The 22,020-nt window shown below is 35.3% G+C and overlaps 4 protein-coding genes and 1 pseudogene across 6 annotated transcripts; all 5 read left to right on the top strand.

The window, feature by feature from the left end:
• Positions 1 to 1,208: 1,208 nt before the first annotated feature.
• LOC117910534 (germin-like protein subfamily 1 member 13) lies at positions 1,209 to 2,196 on the top strand. The gene is made up of 2 exons (XM_034824639.1): positions 1,209 to 1,349; positions 1,465 to 2,196. Exons 1-2 carry the CDS (start codon positions 1,229 to 1,231, stop codon positions 2,004 to 2,006), a joined length of 663 nt encoding a protein of 220 aa, XP_034680530.1. The 5' UTR covers positions 1,209 to 1,228; the 3' UTR covers positions 2,007 to 2,196.
• A 6,586-nt stretch (positions 2,197 to 8,782) lies between these two features.
• On the top strand, positions 8,783 to 9,543 carry LOC117910532 (annotated as a pseudogene).
• A 1,380-nt stretch (positions 9,544 to 10,923) lies between these two features.
• Positions 10,924 to 11,693, top strand: LOC117910531 (germin-like protein subfamily 1 member 13). 2 transcript variants are annotated; one of them, XM_034824637.1, is made up of 3 exons: positions 10,924 to 11,047; positions 11,155 to 11,387; positions 11,499 to 11,693. In XM_034824637.1, exons 1-3 carry the CDS (start codon positions 10,924 to 10,926, stop codon positions 11,691 to 11,693), a joined length of 552 nt encoding a protein of 183 aa, XP_034680528.1. The 2 variants fall into 2 exon arrangements, with proteins under 2 accessions (XP_034680528.1, XP_034680527.1); XM_034824636.1 differs by having other exon boundaries at positions 11,155 to 11,693.
• Positions 11,694 to 14,456: 2,763 nt separating this feature from the next.
• LOC117910529 (putative germin-like protein 2-1) lies at positions 14,457 to 15,261 on the top strand. Its single transcript, XM_034824633.1, has 2 exons — positions 14,457 to 14,583; positions 14,711 to 15,261. The coding sequence occupies exons 1-2, from the start codon at positions 14,457 to 14,459 to the stop codon at positions 15,259 to 15,261; spliced, it is 678 nt and encodes a 225-aa protein (XP_034680524.1).
• A 4,271-nt stretch (positions 15,262 to 19,532) lies between these two features.
• On the top strand, positions 19,533 to 21,575 carry LOC117910530 (germin-like protein subfamily 1 member 15). Of its 2 annotated transcripts, none has more exons than XM_034824635.1 (2): positions 19,533 to 19,650; positions 21,040 to 21,575. In XM_034824635.1, the coding sequence occupies exons 1-2, from the start codon at positions 19,548 to 19,550 to the stop codon at positions 21,573 to 21,575; spliced, it is 639 nt and encodes a 212-aa protein (XP_034680526.1). In that variant the 5' UTR covers positions 19,533 to 19,547. The 2 variants fall into 2 exon arrangements, with proteins under 2 accessions (XP_034680526.1, XP_034680525.1); XM_034824634.1 differs by lacking the exon at positions 19,533 to 19,650 and adding an exon at positions 20,795 to 20,921.
• The last annotated feature ends 445 nt before the right edge of the window (positions 21,576 to 22,020 follow it).

Raw genomic sequence — 22,020 nt, 5'->3', positions numbered from 1 at the left:
CAAAGGTTCTCGATACTATGAATTTTTTATTGTATTATGATGACTCAACAAGAAGGGTTTATAATTTTTTTTTTAAAAAAAAGTTAAATTTATGACTTCGACTTCAGTTTTAACTTGTTAGTAAAAAAAATATATTCCAAATTAATAATATCAAAATATAGTAGATTGACACAAGTTCGGGTTTTTTATTTCCTAAATGATGTAATTTTATTTTCTTAGATACATCGTCCAACTTAATATGCTAGATAAATCAAAATGTAAGCTCATGAAAATGACATGGTTATGTTGAAATTTCCAATTAGAGAAGCCGGCTGGAAATCTTCTAGATCAGTACTAATTAAACAATTCAACATAATTACAAAATTGAAAAAGACAAATGGGAGCACCCAAAATTTGACTTTGGCAATTGATGATCAGAAGCAGTTAAAGAAAGAAGGTGACTCCAAGAATGCTAAAACCTCTGGAGGTTTTCTATTGGTACATAATTTTCCATGCATTCAGGCCTTGAAAATTGACTAAGGCAATGCAGCAAGGGAGAGAGATGATCGTGTCTATGTTTTGAAAACTGACCAGGGCAATGCATACATGCTAATTCAAGTGCATGGTCATTGGTTGGTTTACTAAATTCATTTACCAGTTGCATATGAATACAAGGATCTTCACTTCAACAAGATTTAGAAAAGAAATATAAAGAAGAACAAGAGTTATTGTCTAGTCTTAGCCTGCACTTACTCTACAATCTTCTATTTGATTGTCCATAAACCACTTTTAAGGGTTTTCAAAATTTGGGTACTGGGAAAATAAGAAGCTCTGCCGTATTATATGCTACTAATTAATGCAACCTGAATACTTTGACTTCATTTCGGTATAGCCTTCTGAGACTAGATCTTTGTAAGACACTTCCTCTACAAGCAGATTTATACTAAGTTGAAGATGTCTAACACAGCTGGAGTTTAGTTTTTGCACACAATCTTCTAGATAAGTAACCGGGAAAAGAAAAAACAACTGGGAGTAGTTGTAGAAGAACCATTCATCATTGAAAGTTAAAAAAAAAGAACTATTCATTGAAGACTTGGTTAGTTTATGCATGGCGTATGCTGGTAAAACAAAAGACTAATTCAAGGACTCCTGTCTATAAATTGACATGTTTCCCATCCAAAATTTCTCACCCCTCACCTCAAGTTCTCAACACAAAGATTTGTGATTGTTGGAGATACTACTCTTAACAATGAAGAAGGGTGTTAGTTTCCTGGTAACTGTTGCCCTCGTGGCATTGGTTTCCTCTCTTGCCTTTGCCTCTGATCCAAGCCCACTGCAGGACACCTGTGTTGCCATTGATGAGCCAAGGATGCTGGTATTTCTTTAGTAACTCATTGATCTTATAGCTATTTTCAGAGCTACTCTTTTTATTGATATGATGAGTTTGATAGTAGTGATCTTTCTTTAATTTCTTTATCCCTTCTTATGCAGTATTTGTGAATGGAAAGTTCTGCAAGGACCCAAACCTGACCGTCGCTGAGGATTTCTTCTTTTCAGGCCTGGATAAGCCAGGAAACACATCAAATCAAGTACGGTCAAATGTCACTACTGTAAATGTTGACAAAATAAAGGGACTCAACACTCTTGGCATATCCATGGTTCGTATTGACTATGAACCATATGGCCAAAACCCTCCTCACACTCACCCTCGTGCCACCGAGATCCTAACTGTCTTGGAGGGAACCCTCTACGTTGGGTTTGTCACATCCAACACCGAAAACCGCCTCATTAGCAAAGTCCTCAACAAGGGGGATGTTTTTGTGTTTCCTATTGGTCTCATTCACTTCCAATTCAATGTTGGGAAGACTAAGGCAGTAGCCATTGCTGGTCTGAGCAGCCAAAATCCAGGTGTTATCACCATAGCCAATGCAGTATTTGGATCAGATCCACCCATCAATCCTGATGTTCTCACAAGGGCCTTCCAGTTGGACAAGAAAGTGGTTAGCTACCTTCAGTCAAGGTTCTAGTGGGACAACCACTAGCAAAATATATAGCTCTAGAAGCTATGAACCATTGGTTTTCTTAGTTGTTTTTTAAGTAAGCATTTGTTATGTTCCCTCATCGTAACCATAACGTAGTAAGAGGGTTTATTTTGTAGCTCTTTGGATGTGGACTTTGGTCCTAATATTAAAATAAAGCAGTTTGTCTGTTAAACCATCTTTTTCTGTCTCCATCTCTATACAATATCCTGGATTAGCCTCTTTCTTTGTCTCAAAAAATCTTATCCAACTCTTTGAGCTAGATTTCGCTTGTAAAAAAGATCTGGATGAAAAATCCCAGCTGCTCAATTGATTGTATACAGGATATGCATCATATTGACTAAGAAGCAATACTTAACAAGTTGTCCAGAAACTTCTATACTGTTCCTTCGAGCATACTGCTATGGCAGAATTGGTGATAAATAAAAGGAACATTAGGCAAGTCCTAATGCTACAACTTCTTACATTTCAGAAATGGAAAGATGCCATTTTGCTTCATCTGAAGTTTTCTTCATATACTCCATGCTGATAACAAGTGGGAGGAAAGTACATTTGCAGTCATGGAACAAACTTCAGACCCCAGCTTCTCATAATGATCTAATGGGTCATGACACTAATCACAAACTGAGTATATATTGTCTGTCCACAGATTACTCCTTAGCTTTACCCTGGAAGAAGTCCTAAAACCCGAAGATTACGTAGAATCCACTCTGAAGTCTAGAGCATGAGTTGTGGAAAAAAGGATGAGAAATGGGTGTAGTTGTTTAAGAATGGTTCAATCTTTACGGTAGAAAAATGCTATCCATTGAAGACTTAGAGAGTCTATCTGCCTACCATATAAATTAAAATAGGCTAATCTCAAGACTTTATCTAATTAATTGGTATTTTTTCATGGGAAGGGTTTCTTGATTCTCACCAGAACATTATCTCAAGACTGTAAATTAGAATAATAGTCAAAGCTTTTGTAACTGAGGCAAGCCCAATGAGCATAGCAGAAAATCTCCAATTTTTTTCCAAATCTTTAAATTTATCCCAAATTTTCATCAATCTGAGGCAACCTAGAACTTACCAAGGATTTTTCAACTACGTACTGTAAGGCACAAGTAGTTGGCTATCTATTGACAACCGGTTCATGAAAAATGATTGACATTATTATATTTAGAGGTTGTTTGAAAAATCAACTTAATCACTTAATATGACTTAATAACTTAATTAAGTCATTAAATAAATTAAATGTAATTGGTAAAATAAATTAATATTATAATTTAAAGTTATTTTGAATTTTAAGTAATATGTTAAAATAATTAACTTATTCTTAATTTCAAATCATTTTTACTTTATTTTCCCATACTAATAAGAGTATATATTACCATTATAATTTCATATCAATGACTCATTTTTTTTTTATAATAAGTATTTTATGGTCATCTTATATGGGTAAAATATTTTAAATATGATTTTTTATAAATAAATATATTGTTTAAAATTAATAAAAATAAATATGAATTAAAATTAATGAAATAAATATTAGTTAAAATTAATGAGACTAAATATTTCAATTTAATGATTTAATTTTACAAAATTATATTTTAAGTTAATTTTACAAGAAAAACTCGATACTTACAATAAAAAATAAATATTAATAATTTTCAAGTTAACAACTTAATAATAGTTGAAGTTAAAGTCTACTTAAGTTATTAAATAATACGTATTAAATTTTATTAAACACCAACTTAAAAATTACAAAATAAGAGAAAATTGCATTGCAATTATAGTCATTGCCTCCAATATCCCAACCATGAAGGAGCAAGCTTCTCTGCACAGTCTATAAAGCACAAGTTCCATATCAGCTAAAAGATCAATGGATGAGTCTTACTTAAGCAAGTTAAATATCCCATTACCTTTATCTGAGATGCCTAAACATCCATTGGAGTTGTATCTCAAGTGAACTATGGTGACAGATGACAGAATTATGTGGTCATGGGTGGGGGAAGTTGTGGGCATGATGGTAGAGCAAGAAACTGCAAAGTTAACACCATGACTGAAATCAACATCCTTATTCTTGTATGGATTGAGAAAGGGAAGACCAGCTGCCATTGGTGCCCAAGTAAAAACACACTCATTAGCAAATTAAACTTGAAACCGGTTTAAGATATGCACCAAGTCTCAAGAAAAGAAAAGTACTTTCTAACAAAAACAAAGGAAAAGAATTGAATACATACAATATAATCAATCAAGGGCATTTCATAAGAAAATCTACCAATGGATTGTTTGAAAAAGGTTTGGCCATAGAGAAACCTAGTATCAAATAAATGTGCATAAGAACGTTTTAGTAAAAACGCAAGGCTGCACTCATGAATAGTTTTTCTAAAATGGACTAATTAATTAATTGGAACCTATAAGAGTTAATTAATTAGTTAGGACCCAAGTGGGCTGGATTAGGGGATCCAAACTCAATTTAGGCTCAAGTCACTTAACCTCGTAGGGAAGCCTCTGTAAACCCCCTTAAGGTTTTAGCATTATTGTTAAGTTTTTTAAAATTCCAGAAAAGGAACCCTATCTACCTTCTAGAGAGAGAAAGAGAAGTTCACCCTTCTTTTATACCAAGACCCATGGAGAGAGAGATCGGGTGAAAGATTCTTGAATAGACAATTCTACTATGACCACAGTGGTTTCAAAGTATTCATCGGATGAAAATCAATCTAGAACATTCAGATCGCAGGTTTGAACATTTAAACCCTAGATTTTTATTCTATAATGGTTTTTAAAGTCATATGGAGTAATCTAGATTCTCAACTAAAAAGAATCAAAATAAGAAGAATAAACAAAATCTGGTAATTGAGTATACTTACGAGGACATTGAGAAGTATGTGGAGGAGGATTAACAGTCTTAAAAGGTGCTAGAGTAGTTATAGGAGGAGAGGAAAGAACATGACAATCAAGAACCAAAGTACCAAAATCTGTAAGAAAGCTATTTGTATCATCTAAGAAAGGATCAATGTGAACAAATTCAAACTTAGACACATTATGAGACTAATAAGTAGGAATGGAAATGAAATGTATATGCTCAAGGAAGAAAACATGATGAAATACATATAATTTATTACTAATCATATCAAAGCAACGATATCCCTTTTGGCCTTCATCATATCCAAGAAAAACATAAATAACAAAATGAGGAGATAGTTTATTATGCTTTGCACAAGGACAAAGGACAAAATAAGTACAATCAAACGCTTTTAAGAAAAAACAATCAAAAGCATAGTCATATAACTTTTCATACAATGACAAACTAGAGGTGTGGGATGAGGAGATTTTACTAATTAAGTGAACTTCAGTAAAAACTGCTCCCCCCCACCCCACCCCAAAATTCAGTAGGAACATATGTAAACAATAAAAGAGAATGAGTAGTTTCAACAATGTGCCTATATCTCAACAACATCATTATATTCTAGAGTGTCAATACAAGAAGTGTGGTGAATAATCCCATGCGAAGCAAGTAATTCATGAAATGAATTGGAAGTATATTCCCCACCCAAATCACACTTAAATCACGTGATAATAGCAAAATATTGGGTTTTGACAAAGGCCTAAAGGGCATTATAAATACTTAAACAATCAAAATGATGTTTCATCAGATAAGCCCAATAATAATGAGTATAATCATCAATGAAGAAAACATAATATCAAGACCCTCTTTTTGTAAAAATTGGAGAAGATCCCCACACATTAGAGTGAACTAAATCAAATGGTGTGGAAGAATATGAAACACTTCTATTGAAAGGTAAAGTAGAAAATTTTGCTAATTTACAACCATTACAATAAAAAATACCTTCCGTTTACAAATTTCTAAATGCTCCTCTAGAAACTAAATACCTTAAATGAGAAGCCGAAATATGTCCCAAATGAGAATGCCATAAATAAAAACTAGATAAAGAAGGACTCAAATGAGAATGTCATAAATCAACACTTGGAGTTGCAACTACTAGCATTTTTAGCTCATCCAAAATATAAAATCCCCTCTGCTTACGGCCTCTCCCAATCAACTTTTGAGATTACGGATTTGCACAAAATAAGAAATAGAAGAAAAGGAATCTAAGTAACTAGAGTCACATAATTGACCAACAGAGACAAGATTCAATAGAGGAATAATTGTTGTGGTATTTGATTGTGAAGGCCTCTAAAAACGTTGTTAGCTGGTATTAAACCAACTTTATTAAGAATATTGAAAAGGTTGTTGTTGCACTATTCTATTGAAGATCATAGGACGTTAAGTCTTCTAATGACTCTTCTGCTTACAATAGCTACATTCATCCATGAAAAATTTTGAGTAAGGCTTGTTTAGATTGTTAGAAAGTGGCCTAGAAGCTAGGTACTGCCAAAGCAGTTCTATGAGTTGTGGAGAGAATTCCTTTTCCTTTTCCCAACATACAAACAAGGTAAAGCAAAACTAGTTTTGGCCTTGGTCATTATTTGTTCGAGCATCATTGCTAGCTTGGAGCTTTTCTAGCAATATTTCTCCATGCCATGGTTGTAAACAATTGAATCTTCAATAATTCCACTTCCTTCTGACAGAGGATCAAGTGACGTTGAATAGGAAACTCCAAGGCCTACGTCACAAAAATCATGTAAAAGTTGTTGCATAAGGCTCAAAAAGTTGGATCGTTTCTAGATCAACATGTAACCAATTAAAGGGCCAAGCATAACTGAACTTCTCAATTCCTTGTTCGGCTTCAGAATACCTTCTCAAACTATAATGACATCATATTTCTTCATATTAGCTTTGGAAGAATACGCCTTTGGTGGCCAAGGTGAGGAGCTAGAGATAAAGACACTATGTCACCTCCAAAGGAAAAACACTGGTCCAAGTCTTTAATGTTCTTCACAAAAGTATTGAATCACAAAGTCCAAATTGAAAATTATTTTAGACAATGAAACTCACAGCAACTCGGAAACAATCTCAGGGCTTAAGATGTGGGGGCTAAGCTTGCTCTTCCACATATCCCTATTGCTAGAGCTCTAGCAAAGATCCATAAAAATTCCTAGGGTTTTGAAAGAGAAACAATTGAAAAACAAATTAGTTTCTAGCTTTCTAGAGAGAAACGAAAAAATAGAAATGCCCTTTCTAATGATTTTGAAGTGGGAGATAATACCAAGGAGAGAGAAAATTAGTTAAAATATAGGGTGCTTGAATGCGTGAGGTGAGACTATAGAAAGTGGAAATATCTTGATATTCATTATTAAAGTAAAGAAAGAAAATGAAAGTCAATCATTTTTTTATTATTTGTTTTACCTTCTTAATTTTAATTTTGTAATAAATTTAAAAATAAATAATTATAAAATAGTACCAATTAAAAAAATGTAAGAATTTTTTTATTATTTTATATTAAAATAACATTTTATTATGTAATTTTAATATATAAATCATATTATAATATTAACTATTTTTTATTGGTTAAATGACAATCCAAAAATAATTAAAGATGATTTTTATATTGACATTAAATATTGATTTTTTTCAATAAATAAAAAATTAACGAAAGAATAATCTTCAAAACCTATTTTCTATAAATATATTTTCATGATTAAATATATAAGTATTTAGTCTTGAGTAAATATGAATAAATTTGATAATCAAAGGTAACTTTTCACCAGGGATATAAACTTTGTGGCTAGACTTGATATTTTTCCACAAAGGCATCACTCATCACAAAATAAAAAAAAGAAAAAGAAAAAAAAAAGGAAAGTTTTAAAATTGTTGGGAAAAGTGGGCTTTTGGCAAACAGGAAAATTTGTTGTAGTGATTCCATCAATATATGAAAGGAAAGTTATTCACTAACTTCCAAGTTTAACTCAATTTCGAAAAAGTGCACCTCTTTTTCATATCCAGTAAGAGAAGCCATGCACTCAATTTCGAAAAAGTACAGTCCATTCTGAAGTACTTATTGAGATATCTATGCTAATGGATGCAGTTGTCAAGTAGCTATAAGTTACCTAACCATGCATAATATTGATTAAGAAGCAATACTTAAAATAGTTGTAAAAAATTTCTCTTACTTCCAGCATACTGCTGGCAGAATTGGCCATTAAGAAATAAGCATTATGGCAAGTCCTAACACCTAATTCATTACTCTAACAACTGCTTACAATTCAGCAATGGATAGATGCCGTTTTGTTAATTCTCTAAATTAATCCTCCCATTTTTAATTTTAACTTGGTGTGGTAAAAGGGTTATATAACCCATCAAATGAGGTTAAAGTAGCTACTTCATAAAATGTCCCAAGTGAGCCATTTATATTGTTAGATCAAAGAAATTGGAGAGGGTGGGAGAAGTATAAGTGTCATGGAAATAGTGAAGAAAGAATGGAAATGAAAACCCTTTGAAGACTTGTCCTTGTTAGTGAAGGGAATGAGATTAAAGATGCCATTTTGCTAATCCTCTAAATTAATCATCCCATTTTTAATTTTAACTTGGTGTGGTAAAAAGGTATAACCCATCAAATGAGGTTAAAGAAGCTAATGTCCAAGTGAGCCATTTATATTGTTAGATCAAAGAAATTGGAGATGGTGGGAGAAGTGTAAGTGTCATGGAAATAGTGAAGGAAAGAATGGAGAAATGAAAATCCTTTGAAGACTTGTCCTTGTGAGTGAAATAAAAGAACTGCCCATTGAAGATTTGGTGAGTGCGAAGGCTAATTCACTGACTCTTGTCTATAAATTAACATCTTTCCCATGCAAAATTTCTCACCCCTCACTGACTAACAATGAAGAAAGGTGTTAGTTTCCTGGTAACTGTGGCCCTCGTGGCATTGGCTTCCTCTCTTGCCTCTGCCTTTGATCCAAGCCCACTGCAGGACACTTGTGTTGCCATTGATGACCCCAAGGCTGCTGGTATGATCTTGTCACTATTTTCAGTAGTCTTTCCATTGATGATGGTTTGATACTAATGACCTATATTTTCTTTTCCCTTTTTTTTTTTTTTAATGCAGTATTTGTAAATGGAAAGTTCTGAAAGAACCCAAATCTGACTGTGGCCGAGGATTTCTTCTTTCAAGGGCTGAATATTCCAGGAAACACAGAAAATCTACTGGGGTTTAATGTCACTACTGTAAATGTTGATCAAATACCAGGACTTAACACTCTTGGGATATCGCTGGTTCATATCGATTATGCACCCTATGGTCAAAACCCTCCTCACACTCACCCTCGTGGCACTGAGATCATCACTGTCTTGGAGGGAACACTCTACGTAGGCTTTGTCACATCCAACCCTGAAAACCGCCTCATTAGCAAACTCCTCAACAAGGGGGATGTTTATGTGTTCCCTATTGGTCTCATTCACTTCCAATTCAATGTCGGGCACACTAACGCAGTTGCCATTGCTGCTCTAAGCAGCCAAAATCCAGGTGTAATCACGATAGCCAATGCAGTCTTTGGTTCAAACCCACCCATCAATCCTGATTTCCTTGCAAAGGCCTTCCAGTTGGACAAAAAAGTGGTTGAATACCTTCAAGCACACTTCTAGTGGGAAAATATAGAAAAAGAAGCTATAAACCTTTGATTTACTTGCTTCAATGAATACTTACGATGTTCAATTCCCTCAGTATAATCATAATATGATAAGAGGGTCTACTTGTAACTTCTGGTGTGGACTTTGGTCATATATATTATTAAAATAAAGCAGTTTTTGTTAAGCATCCCTCTCTTCCTCTCTGTCCCCCTCAATACTATATTCGGAAAATTGCTTCTTGGAGATGATCTTTGTGATACTTTGCAAAGTCATTTAACCCCTTTAGGCAGTCAATGTTCATCATAGGCTGCTGAGTCATTGGTTTGGAATCCAGTAAGATAGATCGGGAAACAGCCTATTGGGAAATTTCCAGGGACAACCACTCTTTGAGCGCCATAATCAATAACTTTCTGCAATTGATAGAAGAGTTATGATCAACTAAAAGCACGAAAAGTAGAAGTATCGGTTCCGGCCGAAACATACCTACCTTAACAGCTTCCTTTGTGGTTTTCACGACTTTGGGCTCCATATATGCCCTTCACTTCCTCCATGGATTTTCCTTGAAAGAATGCATAATTATAGTCATTGCCTCCAATCTCCCCAACCATGAAGAGAGCACTTCCAAGCTTGTCAGCACAATCTATATATAAAAGCAAAAGTTACATATATATCAGCCAAAAGGTCAATGGAATCATACTAAAAAGACAATCTGTATCACAAATAGATTTGATATGCTTAGACATCCATTGAAGTTGTATCTCAAGTTGGTAACAGTTGAAAGAATGTGGTCATGAGTGAGGGAAGACATGGACATGGCGGTAGAGCCAGCAACCACAAAGTTCACACCATGACTGAAATCAGCATCCTTATTCATGTATAGATTGAGAAAGGGAAGACCAGCGGTCATTGCTGACAAGGTAAAAAAGTGTAACACATGATTAACAGGAAATGCAATGAAGATATTGGTCACAAAATGACTCAGTTCCATTGAAATGCATGGGTTTCTAAGTTGAAATGCATAGATTATATAGATGGCATTGAACCTGCCCAATTCAGAAAAATGGAGAAGGAAAAAAAATTGAACGTTAATTAATTAATTTCCAACCAAACAAGCCTGCAGGCAATCTTCTAGATTACCATCAGTATACTAATTCAACACTTCAACATAATTACAAAAAAAAAAACATTAATTGCATATGGGGGCAGTTGTGGAAGAAGGATTCTGGCCTACTTGACACAATTCAAGACTTGGTGGGATTTTGCTTTTTTTTTTTTTACTGGTAAAACAAAGACTAATTTAATGAATCCTATCTATAAATTGACAGGTTTCTCATCCAAAATTTCTCACCCTCACCCCAACACAAAGATTTGTGATTGTTAGAGACAGTACTAACAATGAAGGGTGTTTGTTTCTTGGTAACTGTTGCCCTCATGGCATTGGCTTCCTCTCTTGCCTCTGCCTCTGATCCAAGCCCACTGCAGGACACTTGTGTTGCCATTGATGAACCCAAGGATGCTGGTATTTCTATATATAGTGACCAATGATCTAATCACTATTTTCACTACCCTTTCCATTGATGATGGTTTGATGATACTAATGACCTTTCTTTTCTCTCTTTTATGCAGTTTTTGTGAATGGAAAGTTCTGCAAGGACCCAAACCTGACCGTGGCCGAGGATTTCTTCTTTTCAGGCCTGGATAAGCCAGGAAACACATCAATTAATCCAGTAGCCTCAAATGTCACTACTGTAAATGTTGAACAAATAAAAGGACTCAACACTCTTGGTATATCCATGGTTCGTATTGACTATGAACCATATGGCCAAAATCCTCCTCACACTCACCCTCGTGCTACTGAGATCCTAACTGTCTTGGAGGGAACCCTCTACGTTGGCTTTGTCACATCCAACCCAGAAAACCGCCTCATTAGCAAAGTGCTTTACAAGGGGGATGTTTTTGTGTTTCCTATTGGTCTCATTCACTTCCAGTTCAATGTTGGGAAGACTAATGCAGTAGCCATTGCTGGTCTGAGCAGCCAAAATCCAGGTGTTATCACCATAGCAAATGCAGTGTTTGGATCGGATCCACCTATCAATGCTGATGTTCTCACAAGGGCCTTCCAGTTGGACAAGAACGTGGTTAACTACCTTCAATCAAGGTTCTAGTGTGACAACTAACCAAATATATAATTGAACAAGCTATATTTGAACCATTTAATCTGACCATTTGTCATCTTCCCTCATCACAGTCATAGTATAATAAGAGGGCTTGTTTTGAAACTCTTCAGTATTGATACTTTGAGAATAATATTACAATGCAGTTTGTTAAGCACTATTTCTTTTACTATCTGCTGTCTGTCTCAATCCTATCTCCATGAGTAGCCCATGCAGTGTCTGAAATCTCATCCAATCTTGTAGAATTCACCCATCAACAACTGGTACTGCATTCCAAATTCGGATGCTTTTTTCGTTTCACAGAATTTTTTAAAAAGCAATATTTTGAATATGGTGGCAATGGAATACTTGTGCTGGTCTATCTGCTCTATCTATCTATCCATAAAATATGAACTCATCTGAAGACCTCTATCTAACAATTTAACACAACTGTTGCCTCATGGCTTTAGCTCACTCTATGGCCTTTTCCTCAGGACGATTTTGAATGTAGAACCCTATCAAGAAGTATAATTTGGACTGTCAAGCGGGTTTCCAGTTTTGCATGGGACAGTTCAACAGGGTCTCCATCAACTGTATTTTTCACGGCAGAAAATTAGATTGCCTCAATATATGAATATATATATATATATATATATATATATATAGAGAGAGAGAGAGAGAGAGAGAGAGAGAGAGAGAGAGAGAGAGAATACATAACAGTATTGATAGATTCCACATCAAAGATGAATCGGTGTAAGGAAAGAAAGACAAATGAGGACGTAGTTTTTGGCAGAGAGAGAGAGAGGTTGATGACTTCCATGTCAAAAATATATTAGTGTTAAAAGAAAAAAGAAAAGAAAGTTAAAGAAGAAGAGGAAAAACAGTGTAGATTCCTATTTTTACTATAAAAAATACATAACTGGAGAGAGAGAGAGAGAGAGAAAGAGATTGACAACTTCCATGTAAAATATGTATTACAGTATTAGTGTAAGAAAAGGGAAAGAAGATGAGGAAAAATAGTCTAGTTTTTGAATGATTCACCTTTGACATAGACAAAAGTAGAAAAACAATGCATCCAACACTTGGCAAGTCTATATGCTTCATATTATCATATATCCATAAAAAAAAAAAAAAAAAATAGACTCATCCAATAAGACTGCTATCTAATATTAACATTTATCCTATTTGTGAAACCAAGGTTTGGTTAATTTTGATTTTGATGATAACAAAACAAGGTTTAGAACTAATAATCATATTTCAAGTGTGATTAGGCAAAACGATCTCCAAAGTAGCAATCACAAAGAGAAATCAAGTCAAGAAGAAATCATGAAGAAGAAGACCGCCTCAAAGAAAAGAGTTTTTCAAGACCCAAGCTTCATAAAATCTCTTTGTAAGGTTGTTAGTGCACTAGGACTTTCATGCGTTTCATTCTTTATTTATGCACCAAAATCATCTTTAGAATTGGATGATTTCATGTTTTCAACTAAAACCTTGTGTTAAATGTTTTTCAAACTTGTGTTAAAAGGTTTTAAGTTGGAAAAGGTTAGGTGTTGAGCCAAAAAATGGCTCAATCGGTTCAACCGGTTGAGAAACTGGTCGACCGATTGTGCTCGTCCAATTGATGACCGATTGAGGGAGGCAAAAAAGTTTCTCTCTCTCCCAGTGGCCTTCTCTTCCCTGTTGAGGTCCTGTCGAGGTCCGGTTGAGGTCCGATTGAAGCCCAACGATCACCTGCCAAGCATTAAATGCTAATAGCTAGTCAACCGATCGACCCCTATCTCGACCGGAGGAACCCCCAAACGGCTAGTTTGGCTTTTCTCTTCTATAAAAGGCTCCAATATTCATTGTTTAAATAGTTTAACCTTCCCAAATCTTTCTTGATTATATTTGAGTATTGGAAGAGTATTTTTTAGTGCACCATTATTTCAAAACTTGTATATCTTTAGTGCACCATTCAATCCTAGTTTTTCTTGTATCATTTGAGCTTAAAGTTCTTGTGTTAGGATTTTTGAGAGATCATTCATTTGTAAATCTTTGAGAGGAAGTTTCTCAAGTGTGGGGTATCACTTGAGAGGTTGTTCAAGAGTGGGATATCTCTTAAGAAGTGTAAAGGGTGCTTGGAGCCAAAAATCCAAGATGGTGAATTGGAACCATAATCCAATTGTATTGCTTGAAGGCTTGGTTTGGAAGCCTTGTATTAGTGGAACCTCAAGCTCGGGATTGAAGCTAGAGGAGAGTGGATGTAGGCCGGGTTGTGCCGAACCACTATAAACTCTTGTGTTTGTATTCTCTCTTCCATACTCTTTAATTTATATGCAATATTGTCTATATATTGATTATTATATACTTGCATAAAATTGTCTATTGCATTCACTTGTTTAAATTTGTGAAAAAGAGACCATCACCCTATTCACCCCCCCTCTAGGGTGATTATCATAGGTTGGATTAGCCTCAAATTCCTAACACTATTAAAGTTCTTAGAATACCTTTGCCATAACTGTGATAGCAAAGAACGCTTGATCACATCCAACTCAAAGAGGTATAGACATCAGCAAATGAGGAAAAAAAATAGAGAAAAATGGATGTCGTTGTTGAAGAACAATTTATCCTTGAAATAGAAAAAACATATCCATTGAAGACTTGATAATTCTATAATTCTATAAGCTTACAAGCTTACTCTAGGTATAAACGACTAATTCAAGAACTCCCCCTATAATTAGACATGTTTCTTTTGCAAGATTTCTCACTCCTCAATCGAGCAGTAGTAGCCCATCAATGATGAGAAGTGTTCGTCTCCTTGTAACCATTGCCTTCATGGCTTTGGCTTCCTCTCTTTCTTCTGCCTATGACCCTAGCCCACTGCAGGATGCTTGTGTCGCTGTTGATGACCCCAAGGCTTCTGGTATGTATAAGCTCACTCATTAATTCTTTCTATGTATATATATCATGTATCTTTGTTGCCTCTCTGTAGGGCTATTGTCAATGATTGCATGATCGATGTTAATAAATGAACTTTTCTTTTCATGCAGTGTTTGTAAATGGAAAGTTCTGCAAGGACCCAAAGCTTGCCATGGCAGATGATTTCTTCTTTTCAGGGCTCCATATCCCAGGAAATACATCAAATCCAGTTGGATCAGCTGTCACTCCTGTAAATGTTGCCCAAATTGCAGGACTCAACACCCTTGGAATCTCCTTGGCTCGTGTTGACTATGCCCCATATGGCCTAAACCCTCCTCACACTCACCCTCGCGCCACTGAGATTCCAGTTGTCTTGGAGGGAACCCTCTATGTAGGCTTCGTCACATCCAACCCTGAAAACCGCCTCATTAGCAAAGTCCTAAACAAGGGTGATGTGTTTGTGTTCCCTATTGGTCTCATTCACTTCCAGTTCAATGTTGGGCATACTAATGCAGTCACCATTGCTGCTCTGAGCAGCCAAAACCCTGGTGTGATCACAATTGCAAATGCAGTCTTAGGCTCAGACCCACCCATCTCTATTGATGTTCTCACTAAGGCTTTCCAATTGGACAAGGACGTGGTTAACTTCCTTCAATCAAGTTTCTGGTGGGACAACAACTAAGAAACAATATAACTGATCAAGAAGCTATGAACTACATGTTTTTAGTGTGACCATTGTCATCTTTCCCCGTCATAATCATACTCTATGTAATAAGATGGTTTGTTTTGTATTTATTGCTGTGTGGATTTCGATCATCATGTATAATAGTACAGTTTATTAAGCGAGCATCTGTCTCTGAATACATAAAAGACTTCCTTACTGGTTTAGAACAAGTTTTAACCTAGAAATTAAAAGGCTAAAGAGGCAACACTACACCTAAGATTCATTGAGGCCCAGTTGTATAAATTCAGTTAGTCAAATTTATCCAAAAATGATAGAATGAATTCATCTAGATCTCAAATATATAAAGGAATCGCTTCTAATCAAATCAAGCAAGGGCATGAACAAAACCTATATTCATTGAGTTGGGATATGTTTTGGTATGTTCCTTTAGTACAAACAGTGAAAATCATTACAGTTCAAACTCCAACATCAGGCAAGTTTTATAGAGATCAGAGAACCTGTGATGAGTTGATTTGATTTTTTTTTCCCCCTCACTTTCTTATAATACATAATAAGTGATTGCTTCCATGTCAAACACTACTAGTGTAAGCAAAGGAAAAACAAATTAATGAGGGGAAATGGTGTAGTTTTTGAGAACAACTCATCCTTCAGATAGAAAATAGCTATGTGTATTGGAGGCTTGATGAGTCTTCCTATATATATATATATATATATATATATATATATATCTTATGCAAGATTTCTTATCCCCTTTCATCTCTCATATGAACATTGAGCAACAATAATTGGTAACAAAAGTTTTCCAGGTTTAATCTGAGAAGACCTTGAGAGAGAGAGAATTAAAGAATGAATAAATAAAGTTCCACATTGAATCCTTTATCAGTTGCTCAATCAAATCTTGTTTCAGAAGTAATGAACTTCAGATATTTAAGAATCAAACACATTTGACCAATTGATCAAAAGAAATTGAAAATTGTTGTTTATGTTTGAAGAAAATGCAGGAAATATTGCTTCAGAAAGACATTGACCGCTTCCATATAAGTCAAAGATGTGTTGATGTAAGTAAAGGAAAAGCAGATGAGGAAAGATGTGAAGAACAGATTATCCTTGAAGTAGAAGAAAGCTATCCATGGAAGACTTGGTAAAGTTACCATAAAATATAGACTCATCTGGAGACTCCTACTCTAATATTTTAGCATTTTTCATGTTCAGATTCAAAGCACCACTTGCCATAACTGTTGACCTCATAGCTTGCTCAATTTTTATTTTTATTTTTATTTTTCTCACCTAAAAACGCCATCGGATGATACAAAAAGAACAAGGTATGTGTATGGGGCAATTCCCATTAACAAACCCAAGCATATCTTGACTTTCAACAACACCTATGAACTGTCTCTTTGACAGCACAAAATTAGATTGCATCAATCTATGTTACAAATGCTTGGATTATGATATTGATATAAAATTGAATTGGTCAAAGTTGATTGGGATTAGATTTTCATGCACAGAGAGAAAGAAGCTTCAAGATGAACAACACATAATAACTGACCACTTCCATGTCAAAGAAGTATAGGCATAAGCAAAGGAAAAACAAATAAGGAGAAATGGATGGAGCAGTTTTGGTGAACGATTCATCAATAGAAAAAGCGTATCAAATCAAAGACTTAGTAACTCTACATGCTTTCTTCAGGTAAAGAAAACAAGACTATTTCAAGGATTCATTTAGTGTATGTATTAGTTCAGTTTTCTAAGTTATCATCTTCTGAACCTAAGATTCATTTAGGCCAATGAACTATTGTCTCAACTCTTATTCAATCCAACAAAAGTTAATATTATATTTCAGTTGCTTTATCAATCAATATGGGATATGCACAATACTGAAGTAACACTTGAAGCCATCTTTCTCCAACATAGAAAAACATTCATATATATAAATTAATCACTTGTAAATCAAGCAAGAGCACAAAACAGACATTCATAAAATTCTGTTATGTTTTTATATGTTCTATTTGATTTTCATCTTGGTTCTTTATCTTATCCAAGAATGACAAGTTCACAATAGCTCAAAATCCAACATCAGGCAAGTTCTATAGAAATCAGAATGACAATGATGAGGATTTCATTTTTTTTTCTCTTTGTTAATAGTCAGATGCTAACTGGATTTAATCCATTGACTAAAGCTGAAGGACATAACTCATCTACTGAGGAGGAAGAAGTTAGTTAATGTCAAAATTCTCTACAACAGAGTAATGCAATTTGGTGGAAGAAGCACCATGTTCCTACACTTTTTTCTATATTCCAAACAGCTCCTTCTTGAAGGAAAGGTCTTTCTTTATATTGTTTTACAGATCCATCATGGAACATATGATCCATGCAACCTGATATTTAATGTTAATGGAAAGGAATATCGAAGCCTACAATTTGATTCCAATAAATGGAACAGAGACAGAATTCATCAACTGATAAGACCAGTAAAAAAAAACAACAATAATATAGAGAATCCAATTTGAAGCATGACTTGTTCAAATCTATGATCTGAGTATTATTGCTTTGGTGATTGAGGCAGTGCAGACATGGTCACCCAAGCAGATAGAGAGAGAGTCTCTTGGTAGATAATACATAATAACTGACTTCTTCCATGTCAAAGATGTATGTTAGCAAAGGAAAAAAAATGAGAAATGGGTTTGGTTTTTTGAAAATGATTCATCCTTCAAACGAAAGAAGCTATTTGTATATGGCAGATTTGGTGAACCCATATGCTTAGTACTATATACTGGTAAAACATAGACTAATTCAAGACCCCTATTTCCTGCACAAAAATATTTCTCATCCCCTCACCCAGACAATAATACCTGGACCAGGGTCAGTTGATAAGCAATACTCTTAGACCTCAGTTGATAGGCAATACTCTTAGACCTCAGTTGATGTGTCATACCTTATTTGAAAAGGCAATATACGAAGGAAAGAAATGAAAAAAGAAAGAATAAATAAAGATCCATGTTGGATCCTTTATCAGTTGCTTGATCAAATCTTGATTCAGAAGTAATTAACTTAAGATATCTGAGAACCAGACACATTAGAACATTTGATCAGAAGAAATTGAAATTGTTGTTTACGTTAGAGAAAATGTCTTTTGAAGTTTGAACACTTCCATGTCAAAGCTGTGTTAGTGTAAGACTGTAAGCAAAGGAAAAGAAGATGGGAAAAACGTGAAGGATGGTTCATCTTGAATTGGAAAATATCCATAAAACATAGACTCACCTGAAGTCTCCTACTCAAATATTTTAAAACATTTTTCATGTGCAAATTCCTAGTAGTCCTTGCCTTAACTGTTGGCTCCTGTCGTTCTCTCACTCTCTATTGCCTCTGCCTTTGACCTACCCAACTGCAGGAGACTTACCCACAAAACATTATGAGCTGATTTCTAATGCATGTTTTCTAACCCAAATGAGACAACAAGAGGGTTTGGATATGGGGCAATTCCCATTGGCAAACCCAAGTAAATCTTGGCTTTCAACAACTTCCATGAACTGGTTTTTTGGCATCAGAGAATTAGATTTACATCAATGTTTGAAAACAAAATGATTCCATTATGAGAAAAAAAAAAAAAAAAAAAGAGAGAGAGAGAGAGAGAGAGAGAGAGAGAGAGAGAGAGAGAGCTTTTTGTAGTCAGTAACAAAACCCACTCTTAGGCTGATGATATAGAGAGCACTCTGGTGCATGACTTATTCAAATCCATGCTTTGAGTTTTGTCTGCTTCTATGTCAATGACAACAGAAAAAAAAAGGTGATTCAGAATTTCCATTTAGAAAATAGATATAGAATCCACTATAGTATAGATTTGTATAGTCCATGTGAACCTGAGTGGAATATAAGTTACTAATGCTTCAATGAAGTCATTGATATAAAATTGAACCAGCTAAAATTGATGGCAATGAGATTTTCAATTGCATAGAGAAAGAAAGTTTTAAGATGACTTCCATGTCAAAGATGTATAGGCACAAGCAAAGTTAAAAAATGCTTGTAGTAGTTGAAGAACGATTCATCTTTGAAATAGAAAAAGCTTATCCAATTGAGGACTTAGTAACTCTATATGCTTAATCTAGGTAAAAAAAAAAAAAAAAAACCATGACTAATTCAAGGATTCTTATCTATAAATAGTCATGTTTCATATATTTCTCACCCCTCAACCAAGCAGTAGTACTTGGAACATAGCCAAATTTGTTTCCTACAAAATTGTGGTTGTTAGACAGCCTACAATGGTGAGAAGTGTTCATTTCCTTATGGCTGCCACCTTTATGGGGTTGGCTTTTTCTCTTGCCTCTGCCTATGACCCTAGCCCGCTGCAGGACACTTGTGTTGCTATTGATGATCCGAAGGCTGCGGGTATGGATAAGCTCACTTATTCTTTCTATGCTTGGGATCTACAATAATGACCCTGTAATTGTATTTAAATGATTAACCCCAGCCTGCAACATTTCTGCCAAGAGATGTCTATACATCATATACCTTGATGTACTTTCTCTGCATGGCATGAAACAGAGCACACATAAGTATACTATCTATAACTGTATGATGTTAACTGACTTTTTTTTGTCATGCAGTGTTTGTAAATGGAAAGTTCTGCAAGGATGGTTTTCTTGTAACATTCTCTCAAGAGCGAGGCACTCCATGGTTCATTTAGTTGTTACAGATGAATTCAAGGGTCTTCACCATAACAATAAATAAGAACAAACTAATTGTCTAGTCTATGCCTGCAGCAGCTCTACAATCTTTTATAATGTTAGGTATGCAACAATGCTAAATACAATTTGGGAAAAATGACCTTGGGATGAGTGTGTAAGATCAGAAGTATTGGTTAAGCACCGGTATAATCCTTGGAATGAGTCAAGACTCCGAGACGGATGTGTTGTGTGGGATGGATCAACCATATATCTCTACTATGTACCTTTGAATGATTAAGCGTCAAGATGAGTGCAAGTATATATGGGGGACATTGAAACCATATAAAGATGATAGCTTAACCTTATGACCGTCAACTAATTGGTTTTCTGATGAGATAATTAAGTCTTTTATCCCAACAAATGGTATTAGAGCTGGGTCATAGGTTTGAGTCGCAAGAGCCCCATGTTGGGGTAGGAATGTTACAGCGCTGTGGAAAAAGTGATCTTGAGTGTGCATGGTCGGAGATATATAAGCATTGATACAAGCCTTGTACTTTTTAGCTCCTTTTTTTATTTGAAGATGTCTAACGTAATTGAAGTATACTTTTTGCACACAATCTTCGAGATAAGTATATGGACAGGGGAAAGGAAAAACAATTGGGAGTAGTTGTTGAAGAATCATTCATCATTGAAAGTGAAAAGAACTGTTCATTGAAGATTTGGTGAGTTTATGCATGGCATATACTGGTAAAACAAAGGACTAATTCAAGGACTCTCGTCTATAAATTGACATGTTTCCCATGCAAAATTTCTCACCCCTCACCCCAACACAAAGATTTGTGATTGTTGGAGAAACTACTCTAACGATGAAGAAGGGTGTTAGTTTCCCGGTAACTGTTGCCCTCATGGCATTGGTTTCCTCTCTTGCCTCTGCCTCTGATCCTAGCCCACTGCAGGACACTTGTGTTGCCATTGATGAGCCCAAGGATGCTGGTATTTCTATAGTAACTAATGATCTTATAGCTATTTTCAGTACTACTCTTTTTATTGATATGATGAATATGGTTTGATGCTAATGACCTATGTCTTCTTTTTCCCTTTTTTTATGCAGTTTTTGTGAATGGAAAGTTCTGCAAGGACCCAAAGCTGACCAAGGCCGAGGATTTCTTCTTCTCAGGCCTGGATAAGCCAGGAAACACGTCAAATCCAGTAGCCTCAAATGTCACTACCGTAAATATTGAACAAATAAAGGGACTCAACACTCTTGGCATATCCATGGTTCGTATTGACTATGAACCATATGGCCAAAACCCTCCTCACACTCACCCTCGTGCCACCGAGATCCTAACTGTCTTGGAGGGAACCCTCTACGTTGGGTTTGTCACATCCAACCCCGAAAACCGCCTCATTAGCAAAGTCCTCAACAAGGGGGATGTTTTCGTGTTCCCCATTGGTCTCATTCACTTCCAGTTCAACATTGGGCACACTAATGCAGTAGCCATTGCTGGCCTGAGCAGCCAAAATCCAGGTGTAATCACCATAGCCAATGCAGTATTTGGATCAGATCCATCCATCAATCCTGATGTTCTCACAAGGGCCTTCCAGTTGGACAAGAACGTGGTTAACTACCTCCACTCACGGTTCTGATGGGTCAACAGCTAAGAAACTATATACATACGAACCATTGGTTTGCTTGTTTTCAAGTATAATAATTAAGAGGGTTTATTTTGTAACTCTTTTGGTGTAGACTTTGGTCATGATATTAAGATAAAGCAGTTTGTTTGTGACGCATCTTTTTCTGTGCCTCTTATCTCCATACTGCATCCGGGACTAGCTTATGTTTGTCTTAAAGAGTCTCATTCAAATCTTTGAGGTTTCACTTATAAAAGAAGCTGAATAACAAATCTCAGTTGCTTGATTAAGAAGCCATACTTAACTAGTTGTAAAAAACTACCGTCTATTATACGAAATGAATGTTGAGGCAAGTCCTTCACAATATATGCGGTCAAAACTCTAATATGAAATAATCAAGACTGACTATAGATGACTTGTCCATTGGTTGAAGGGGTGTTTGGTAAAATTTAGTATTTAT

The sequence above is a fragment of the Vitis riparia genome, unplaced genomic scaffold, assembly GCF_004353265.1.
Source record: "Vitis riparia cultivar Riparia Gloire de Montpellier isolate 1030 unplaced genomic scaffold, EGFV_Vit.rip_1.0 scaffold774_pilon_pilon, whole genome shotgun sequence".
NCBI lineage: Eukaryota > Viridiplantae > Streptophyta > Magnoliopsida > Vitales > Vitaceae > Vitis > Vitis riparia.
Note: the sequence above shows the minus strand (reverse complement) of the source record. Positions and strands in the feature narration are given on the sequence as shown.